This window comes from Triticum dicoccoides, chromosome 5A, assembly GCF_002162155.2.
Source record: "Triticum dicoccoides isolate Atlit2015 ecotype Zavitan chromosome 5A, WEW_v2.0, whole genome shotgun sequence".
Lineage (NCBI taxonomy): Eukaryota > Viridiplantae > Streptophyta > Magnoliopsida > Poales > Poaceae > Triticum > Triticum dicoccoides.
In genome coordinates this window covers 691,071,563-691,081,665 of record NC_041388.1, presented here as the reverse complement: position 1 = coordinate 691,081,665, position 10,103 = coordinate 691,071,563, and the positions used below count along the sequence as shown (strand labels likewise).

Genomic DNA, 10,103 nt, shown 5'->3' with positions numbered 1-10,103 from the left:
TGGTAGGGCTTCGCTAACCGCTGATGGAACATGGAGGAGGAGTAACAGGAGGGAGACGGGGCAAGGGTGGAACTTTGCGGCTGCCCTCCTGTGCCTCCACCTTATACAGGGGTGGGGGGAGGTGCTCCGGCCCTAGCCCCTCCTCCAAGGGAGGGGGAGGTAGCCCTAGGGGGTGGCTTGCCCACCAAGTCATGTGGGGCACCTCCCACCCCTAGGGTTTGCCCACCCTTGGCGCATGGGCCTGGTGGGGGGCTGGTGCGCTCGACCCATACAGGCTAGGGCGCCCCCTACAGCCCATGTGCCCCCTGAGGCAGGTGGACCCCCCCGGTGGACCGCGGAACCCTTTGGTGTCTCTGGTACACTGCTGGCATGCCCCCAAACTTTTTTGGTGCTCAAAACATAAATTCTCATATATATAGATCTTTACCTCCGGACCATTCCAGAGCTCCTCGTGATGTCCTGGATCCCATTCGGGACTCCAAAAAACCTCATACTTTATCATATTAATATTTCAATACTACCCTGGCGCTACCAAACGTTAAGTGTGCGACGCTGTGGGTTCGGGAACATGAAGACATGACCGACACTCCTCTCCAATCAATAATAAATTGCGGGACCTGGATGCCCATATTGATTCCCACATATTCAACGAAGATCTTTTATCGGTTGAACCATGATGTTGATGATTCGGTTAATTCCATATACAATTCCCTTTATCCAGCGATATGTTACTTGCCCGAGATTCGATCGTCGGTATCTCCATAGCTAGTTCAATCTCGTTATCGGTAAGTCTCTTTACTCGTTCCGTAATACAAGATCCCTGTGACTAAAATCATTAGTCACTTGCTTGCAAGCTTTTTATGATTTTGTATTACCGAGAGGGCCAGAGATATCTCTCTGTCATACGAAGTGACAAATCCCAGTCTCGATCCATGCAACCCAACAAATACATTTGGAGATACCTGTAGAGCATCTTTATGATCACCCAGTTACGAAGTGACATTTGATAGCACACAAAAGTATTCCTCCGGTATCTGGAGTGGCATGGTCTCACGGTCTAAGGAACTGGTACTTGACATGAAGAAAGCCGTATCAAATAAACTAGATGAAACGAACAGATGCTAAGCTTACAGTTGGGTCTGTTCATCACATCATTCTCCTAATGATGTAATCCCGTTATAAAATGACAACTCATGTATATGGTCAGGAAACCTTAACCATCTTTGATCAACGAGCTAGTCTAGTATAGACTTAATAGGGACACGGTGTTGTTTATATAACCACACATGTATTTAGGTTTCTAATCAATACAATTCTAGCATGAATAATAAACATTTATCATGAACAAGAAAAATATGATAATAACCACTTTATTACCTCTAGGGCATATTTCCAACATGATCTAGTTCTAATTTAGACTTGATCTAGATTAGAGCTAATCCTACTTCTCTCTAATTCTCATAATAGAGAAAGCCTCATGAGTTTCTCTTCTCCCTCATCTAATTCTTAGACGACGATTAGCTCTGGACGGCGAAGCGCTGCTGATCGGAAAGTCTGTATGCATGCAATTCGTAGAGAGGCGGTGCTTTCGGTCTTTTGTTCGAGGAATTGTTGTGGACAGTTCGAGAGACTTCAAGTTCAATCTACACCAACTCTTCTTCTCCTGTAACTCTAAGTTGGTAATGATATGATCTATCCTTGTGTGCATCTTCATAGTGATCTGTGACCTTGATCATAGGGTAATTTTTTTTATTTTTTACTACGTTTCCCAACATTATTGTCTGTAAATTTGAGGCAAAGTTGTCCCGCCGCCAAGATATATTAGAATAATAAAGAAAAGATGGCGACAACTGATTAAATTGTTGAAACTTAATTCATGCTTTTAATACGTGTATATAGGTATTTCTGAATGACGACACTAACAATTTTATTCTTTCAATAGTATTAGTGTTTGTTACCATCCGTCAACTCTGCACTAATTATGGAGACGGACTGCACAAAAATACTGCAAACGATCCATGCGAGATGGGTTGATAGATACATGCATACGTATTGTAAAATCGTCTGCCCTACAAATGTTGCCAGTCACACCCTTGTATGTATGGGTCGTTCGCAACAGCAAACTGCTTATTGGCTCTAGAATTCGCCTGATGAAATTGCTAGCATAGTAAACTCGGATGTAATCTCCTCGCAAAAAAGAAAAACACGGATGTGATCACTATGTCTGATTCATGAAAGTTCCTTTCCTACAAAAAAGAAATTATGTACTTACTTCTGGCCCAAGATCAATGGAATATGTTTCCCATGTGTGCATGTTTAACAGCTTGTATTTTCTTGTTCGTATCAGCAAACAGCAAAACATATTACTAGCTGATTAGAATAGGAGTTGACGAAGAGCAGCAGAGTGTATCCATAACTTGCTGTTTCCAGGTGGCTATTAACTTCTATATTATAGTTTTCAAATTGCTACTTGAAAGTCTGCGCCTAATTTTGTGGCTTATGATTCCAGAATGTTGCTCTGGACAGCAACATATATAGTTTACTATATGCTAGCCACGACGGCCTTCCTGATGACAATTTGGGTTTCAAGACTTTGTGGAGGCCATATTGAAGCTTTTTTTTTTCCGACAAAGATAATAATATGTTGATACCAATTACACTTTGCCTTTGCACTAAACACAATATCAAGACCAAATCAAGACATCGAGAATGGACACAGCCAAAAAGATTTTTGAGGCAAACTTAAAACCTAATGACACGCAAAGTTTTATTTCTTGGATCAATAATACCGGTGTTTGTTACCGTCAAACCCTGCACTCATCCATGGAATATGCCTGGCAAGTTGGCATGCATATTTAATATGTTGACATCTTGTTTATTGTTGATCGCATCGTGTATGCCTTAGCTAGCTGATTACGGAAGGTAAGGTATTGACCAAGAGCAACAGGACAGTACTATATATCATTATATGCATACTGTTGTCTTGGCAAACTATAGTGCTTGCTTGCAATGGGGTCGATGATTGTGCCGATGGAGCCGATCAACCATGTCGATGCCAACGGCGATCCACCACCACCGTCCTCTGAACATGACTCAACTCGTCCTCGGCGGCGGCAGCCTAAATTTCCAAACATGGCAGCGGTGCCACTCATGAAGAAGGTATCCAGCTCAACTCTCAACTCTTCTGGCTAACACCATTAATTCCATGGATCGGCTAAGCAATATTAAGTAGACAGATGTCTTGATCAGGTGATGGCGGAGTTTCTGGGGACGTTCATCCTCATGTTCATCCAGGTGTCCTCCATAATCATGGACGAGCAGCACCACGGCGTGGTGGGCCTCATGGGCATCGCCGTGTCCGTTGGCTTAGCGGTCATGGTGCTCGTCTTCTCCATCATCCACATCTCCGGGTGCCACCTGAACCCGGCCGTGAGCATCGCAATGGGTGTCTTCGGCCACCTCCCGCCGGCCCACCTCGTCCCCTACATCGCCGCGCAGGTACTCGGCTCCACCGCTGCCTCCTTCGCCGGCAACGCGATTTACCACCCCGTGAACCCTGGGATCACCACCATCCCGAGCGTCGGTACGGTGGAGGCGTTCGCCGTGGAGTTCATCATCACGTTCATCCTTCTCTTCGTCATAATAGCCATTGCCACGGACCCTCATGCAGTAATATACTCTATATTAATTCTTGTAGCTGGTATTTCTTCCTTACGTTCTATATTTTTTTTCCTCCCCAAGTAATCCCGGTTTTATTATATATAGGTGAAAAAATTGATAGCAGTGGCGGTCGGTGCGACAGTAGTGATGAATATTCTCATGGCGGGGTAAGTAGCTAGAATGTGTAGTAGTAGTACATGGCATTATTATTGTGGTTCATTTTTGTTTCTTTTCCAAGTAAGTTCACAAACTGTTATTTATCTACGTCGACTGAAAACTATAAGCAGGCCGTCGACAGGAGCATCTATGAACCCAGCGCGTACCATTGGACCGGCCATTGCCACGGGGAGATACACCAAGATTTGGGTTTATCTGGTGGCTGAACCACTGGGAGCTATTGCTGGAGTTGGATCCTACATGGCAATTAAGTTGTAGTCAGAAACATCGACGAAAAAGAAAGTTTAAGTGCAGAAGGAAAAAAAATGCTAATTGGGTGCGTTTTGCTGAAGTTTTGATTGATTGATATGAACAATTTATACTGAAAACGTTCTATATGTATCATATTTTGATGAAAACAGGTCCATGAGAGCGGAGGCCTGTTTCTAGTTTCAATAGAATTTTACCAACACTAATTGTCCCGGTTGCTAGCTAACACTATCAGCCATGTATGGCCTAAATCTGACAACTGGATACAAAGTAATATGCATATCTATTGTGAATACCAATTTCAGTCTCATTTCGATATATGGCATTTTGTACAGTTTTGTCTTGGAATTGAACAGTTCTGCACATTAGTGACCGAGTTGTTTTGGAAGTTATTTCAAATTTCCTCGGCTCACAGGTATTTTGCTAGTTGGGTAAAATCTTGGTGTGAATACATTTGACACGGATAATTACACATATGTGGTTAACAAAAATAAACTAGTAGTGTCGGTCTTGGACTCCAGTAGTCTCTCAAAATGCTGTTATTCGATCCTTCATACTATGTCCTATTGTCTCAGGAAGGAAATTTGTTTATTGAATTGTACTATATTTTAGTCTGATAGTTTTTTGGAAAGAAGGATAACCCCCGGCCTCTGCATCAAGCGATGCACATAGCCATTTTTATTATATTATGCTCGTGTAATCTCCAAGGGCTTCCCCTCCTAGTCATGTGACAACATCATCTCTAAGGGGATAGTGGCATAGGCTCTTGAGATGCCTCCTCTCCTTCACAACCAGTTAAATAATGGAGCTGCCGCTTTAGATGCAGTACCTGTCAACAAGAAAGAGAGTTCATATTATGCATACAAAATAGCCTGTTTCCGGAATTCATAAAAGAGGTGTTTCAACACTTATCTAAATGAAAACCTGATGTCAACGCTCAGAATCACCAAAGAATCACACACTTTGAGGAGGAAAATATACAGAAAAGAACAACAAGACAGTAACCGGCTGACAGCCACCTGAGTACCTACCTGCATTGTTTCTTTCGTTCACTTGGACTTGATGTATGGACGTGGTGGTTTGCTTTCTATAAAAGAGGGGCGAAAGCCTATTTCAAGTACCTACCTGCTACTAAATTTGCTGCGGTAATATATCTGTTTTTTCTATCCTTACCCAAAGGTACAATTCGTATATGTGCCCATAACAGTTTGACACACAGCCCATCGTGTATGTGCCTATATACAAGGAGTTACATAATTTTAGTAACTTCATGAATATGCAGTTTCTTTCCATTTCATTGATGATCCCCTTTGTGCTTTCTACTTGTTTTTGAACCATGAAAACTGATTGAAATCTTTCCTTAACTGATTCGAGTACAAGCCAGGATACATATAGGAGGGCCACGCCCAACAGAACAGATTACGTGCGCCCAGTCGTGCGCAGATCGTGGGGAGACCGGGTGGACCAAGTCTCCTGTCTAACAGTTTTTTATTGATGGTGCTGGTTCCGGATATCCATGTCAGGCTTCCTACTAGGTATTTATAGGATACTGAATTACTGATCCATTTAACAGTAGCACAAAGCTTGATATGATTTTCACAGGAAAAAATAATAAAGTTAAAACATGTTGCTAAGGAGAAAAAAGGGTAAATAGATACTCCTACTTGGCTAGAATCACCGCACCTCCCGTTTAAGAAGGTCAGGAAGGTCATCTGTTGAAACAAGACTCTGAAATTCAGCTTTCACTATCTCATCTCTTATGCCAAACCATGTGCTCGGATGTAAAACCAGCAGCAGGACAGTTAGGACATCTGTGCTTGATGGATACTTAACAGCCTCGTTCGTCGAGTTTGGATTGCATAAGCTTTTTTCCGATGGGGATGTTGATAAAAGCAAATCAACACTATTTGCTTGTTCATTCCCTTCCGATACTACGGTGCCTGGGATAACATTCTTTGGCCCATCCCCATTTGTGTGTGCCTGACGAAGCCGCTTGGGGTATTGCAGTTCCTGGACTATTCTGAAAAGCTTGGTATCACGGACTTGCTGTAATACCTTTTCCTGTAAATTAAATACAGAGATTAGATCAGCACATCAGTACATCAGCATCAGCAAAGCAAAAAGGAAACTGACCTTCAAAACAAGCCTCTCTTTCCCCTCTTTGCTCAAGCATGACCCACCTTCGTCCTTTCTCCGGACTTCAACGACACATTTGATCAGATCTCCGGCATTGGCTGGGAGAGATCCCACTAGGCGGGACAGAAGTGTTGTGACATTGTCTGGACTCTCATCCTTCAAAAGATTGGGGGCATCTTCCACACAATATTTCGCCATGCTTTTCCAACTTTCATCCCCGCAACTCTGCACAAAAATTGGAAGCAATGAGAAGAAGAAAAAATAGCATCCGCATGCTTACCACTGTGTAGAGCAATGAAGGAGCTGAATTGTGCCTTGAGACAAGCATGAACCTATGAAATACCAAGACACCATCATCATGAAGGGGCATGAAATGCAACACTGCAATTTTGTACTCTGTTTTTTTGCACAGGGGAAAACTGGAACAAGAGTGCAATTTTCTAGTCTATATCTATGTTCTCCATGCAGAGGCCGGGGGTAATCCTCCTTTTCGAAAGAATCTATATTTTTATCTGAAAAGAACAGGCAAGGCTACAGTTGGTTTCCTGAAAAATCTGAATGCACAGGGGATGAAAACATGTGTATTGTCATGTCAAGGCCTAGAATGCAGCAAGCTGTAAGAATTGCAAAACTAAGACTGTCCAAATGCAGTTGCTTAATCCCAAATCCCATGTTTGGCTTTGGCTACTACTCTTATAAGGTAACAAGACAGCAAACTGAAATACATTGAGCACAACAGCATCTTATACGGCATACAGCGCCGACTAAAAGAAGATAGAGAAATTAAGATAGATACCCCCTGAGAAATCCAGTTGCTTTGTCAGTGGTATTCATGGCTTCCCAGAGAAGTGTCAGTGGAACCCAGTGAGGAGGGTATTTGAAGCGCGCGACATCCAAGATGAGCGCCCTGTCTGTCCCGGCATGGTAGCCGCCGATTGGCGAGAAATGGCCACCCCCAGTCTGCAGAACGCCGCCGCATCAGATCAGCCCCAAGATGTTAGGGGATCTCGGACCGGGCCAAACAGAGAGAAGAAGGTAGGCTGGCAGAGCATACCTGCTTGAAATGGCCCCTGTGGTAGGAGGCGATGAGATGGCAGTCGTGTGAGGAGGCGCAGCGGGCGAGGTGGGCGCGGAGGTCGTGGACGGTGGCGTGGTCGGCGCGGAAGCAGCGGACGCTGGCGCCGGCGCAGCGCGCGAGGCAGACGACCTTGCCGAAGGTGATGCCCTGGGAGCGGACCACGTGGAGGGGCTCGCAGCAGTCGAGCATGGACTCGTCGAACCACCGCCATGGCCCCTTCCAGCGGCGGCCCGGGTCGATGGCGAGCGCGTTGAGGACGACGGCGATGGAGGCGAGGCCGCAGAAGGCCGGCTCCGACTGCGTCTGGAAGTGGGAGACGAGGCTGAAGAAGCCCTCCATGGTGCCGGCCTCCAGCGCCTCCGCAAAGAGCCGCCTCCCCTCCGGCGAGGCGAACTCCACGGCCGGCGGGGTCGGGAGCACCCGCCGGTACAGTGACGCCACCTCCATTGCTAGCCGATCTGCTGCTACCAGCACTAGTGCACTACCACGTGTGACTATTTTATTCCTCCTCCGTTGACGTGAGGAACGACGCGAATTCAAACAGCGAGTGCGAGTGCTGTCCACTCCTTTTTATTCGATGCTAGCGTAAACTTTACTCGAAGTTTTCCCACCATATTTCTAGTTGTTAGAAATTCGTGTCGGATGAAAATTGCAGATCCCTTACGGCAGAGGGCTTTGCCTGTGTCCCTGGGCGGCCGGCACCTGAGCTGGGTTTACCGCTGCTTTCAAGTTTCAAGAAGGTGGAGGCACCTGGTGTGGTGTTTGTGCTACATCCGTGGTTCGCAACGAGTGGTACTATTATTTTTATACTTACACAATTCTCTACTAGAAAGTTATGATACGTCTAGACCTACTTTCGAAAAAAGAATAAGGTGAAGGCCATACGATCGCCACTGAATTCTTCTCCTTTTGGTCATCTCTTCATCCTCCAAACATTGCCACTTTATCAACAAATGCTGCGGTGTCCCTGTCTCGGGTTCGGCCAGCTGTCCAATTCGGGCGGCGATCAAAAGTAAAAGGCCCTCCATCCACACTGGTCAACCTGTTCTCCCTCCCTCACCGGGATGCCGCAACCTGTATGTAAGTATGTTGCCTTACCCTCGCGCCTGACCGGGCAAAAAGAATTCATCAGGGAGTAATAGCAAATGCGATTAAAGAAAGAACATAGAATTTGTTGAGTGTAGGACTCACGCACGCTCGTCTGCTAGTTGTGCCCGATCCTTTCGGACGCGAGTGATCCATTGAGTAAGAGCATCTACATCCACGTATGACTAATCGGACCCGCATCTATGGACACATCCGCGAAGAGAGCCCGATCGCCCTTCATTTCACGTCTGTTGCAACTGCATACCTCAAATCTATACTACACCAAGTAACCCAAAAGTTACATGCTAGTACACAGTAAACCAAGCCTAAACTGGCCGTCGTCGGAGATTCTACACGACCTCTGTGCTGGCTGTGACGGACAGACCTACCTCCTGGTGGATGGCCGCCTCCTGCAGCTCCGGCTCGTCGTCAGACTCCATGTCCGCGAAGAGTGCATGCACCTCCGCTCGAGCTTCGGTTTGCCTCCTCCGCCTCCGAGTGGATGGAGTCAAGGCTGGCTTACCGCTCCGCCGCCTCCTCCTCTTGGGTGACCTCGAACTCGCCCAGTGCGCCGGCCATGCCAAATCCGGCAAACAGAATTGCTGGATTTGTCTCACCTTCCTCCTCTTCCTCCTCCTCCGGCCCCGCCTCATCCATAGCCACGTCCGATGTCTGCTCCTGCTCCTCCTCCTCGGCCCCTTCGGCCTCGGCGAGTACTGAGGCAGGCCGGCTACAATCTGAGTGGTGCACCTGGCCCGAATCTCCTCAAAGAGCACCAATCGCCGCTCGAATGTGAGCATCGCGTATGTGGTGATCCGCTGCCTGACCAATACTACCGGCAGACTGTGAGCTCAGGAGAATTGGATGGGGGTGGCATGGAGGGGAGGGGGCGGGTGGAAATGAGTCTGGCTAGGGTTGAGGTGCCACCATCCTGCTTAAACGGCCAGATTTGCAGTCTCGGGCGGTGCGCTGGAGCGTCAACATGTATCCTCATCGGTCCGCTGTGTTTAGACTTGTGGTCGTGTGAGTCCTGTCCATCAGTCTAATGTGGCAGACGCGCCCATGCCTTGGAGTAGTGATGAATGTTACTTTTACACTCTTGTAACTTGAGTTTAAACAGATATATTTCCTTAAAATCGAGATATTTGTTCAATATTGTCACTAATGACTAATGAATGCATATGATTTCAAATATGTTATCTTTATTTTATTTCCACGGAAAATGGGTTATTTATGGACAGAATCAAGCCAAACCATGAAAAGGAGTAAAGTAGAGATAACCGGGAGGTGCACCAGAGGAAAGATACAAAAAAAACTGATGTTCCATACGACCACGCCCGCTCGTATGAGCGGTTGTATGGCGTGGAAACTGTGGCTACTCGTCCACCTGAACAACCTTTATAAAGAGGTCGACGCCAACTAGATAATAGAACATCAAGAGCATCGAGTACATCATGAGGGGAGTGCCGAACAGACCAGCCATCATCCTCCCCATCTCCATCAACCCTAGCGGCCGTCATTTAAATCATCATAGCCGGCCCCTTCACCACCATGATAGTTCTCAGCAATCTAGTCATACTTGTAATCGTGTATCACACATGGCATCCATTGTAAGACATATTATCAATCAATCGATCTTCATGATGTGTTCTTCATGTGATTTGATCTCCAAGTGTAGGTAGTCTGGTAAGGTATGGGTTGAGGCAAGAGCCTTGCA

At 46.1% G+C, this 10,103-nt stretch overlaps 2 protein-coding genes across 3 annotated transcripts; one reads left to right on the top strand and one right to left on the bottom strand.

Annotated features, from left to right (window-relative positions):
- The first annotated feature begins 2,863 nt into the window (after window positions 1-2,863).
- On the top strand, window positions 2,864-4,095 carry LOC119304201 (aquaporin NIP3-3-like). The gene is made up of 4 exons (XM_037581373.1): window positions 2,864-3,159; window positions 3,250-3,669; window positions 3,766-3,827; window positions 3,948-4,095. Exons 1-4 carry the CDS (start codon window positions 3,010-3,012, stop codon window positions 4,093-4,095), a joined length of 780 nt encoding a protein of 259 aa, XP_037437270.1. The 5' UTR covers window positions 2,864-3,009.
- LOC119304200 (glutathione gamma-glutamylcysteinyltransferase 1-like) lies at window positions 3,759-7,795 on the bottom strand. 2 transcript variants are annotated; one of them, XM_037581371.1, is made up of 6 exons: window positions 7,277-7,784; window positions 7,019-7,182; window positions 6,503-6,554; window positions 6,220-6,447; window positions 5,770-6,147; window positions 3,759-4,073 (listed from the first exon to the last, which is right to left on the bottom strand). In XM_037581371.1, exons 1-6 carry the CDS (start codon window positions 7,745-7,747, stop codon window positions 4,029-4,031), a joined length of 1,338 nt encoding a protein of 445 aa, XP_037437268.1. In that variant the 5' UTR covers window positions 7,748-7,784; the 3' UTR covers window positions 3,759-4,028. The 2 variants fall into 2 exon arrangements, with proteins under 2 accessions (XP_037437268.1, XP_037437269.1); XM_037581372.1 differs by lacking the exon at window positions 3,759-4,073 and adding an exon at window positions 4,486-4,915 and having other exon boundaries at window positions 7,277-7,795.
- Window positions 7,796-10,103: the final 2,308 nt, after the last annotated feature.

Coding starts and splice junctions, on each gene's coding strand:
- LOC119304201 (XM_037581373.1), top strand. CDS start 3,010: ATGGGGTCGATGATTGTGCCGATGGAGCCGATCAACCATGTCGATGCC. Junction 3,160..3,249: donor CGGTGCCACTCATGAAGAAG/GTATCCAGCTCA, acceptor TGTCTTGATCAG/GTGATGGCGGAGTTTCTGGG. Junction 3,828..3,947: donor ATGAATATTCTCATGGCGGG/GTAAGTAGCTAG, acceptor AACTATAAGCAG/GCCGTCGACAGGAGCATCTA.
- LOC119304200 (XM_037581372.1), bottom strand. CDS start 7,747: ATGGAGGTGGCGTCACTGTACCGGCGGGTGCTCCCGACCCCGCCGGCC. Junction 7,183..7,276: donor ACAGGGGCCATTTCAAGCAG/GTATGCTCTGCC, acceptor GGCGTTCTGCAG/ACTGGGGGTGGCCATTTCTC. Junction 4,916..5,769: donor CTGACCTTCTTAAACGGGAG/GTGCGGTGATTC, acceptor TCTTGTTGACAG/GTACTGCATCTAAAGCGGCA.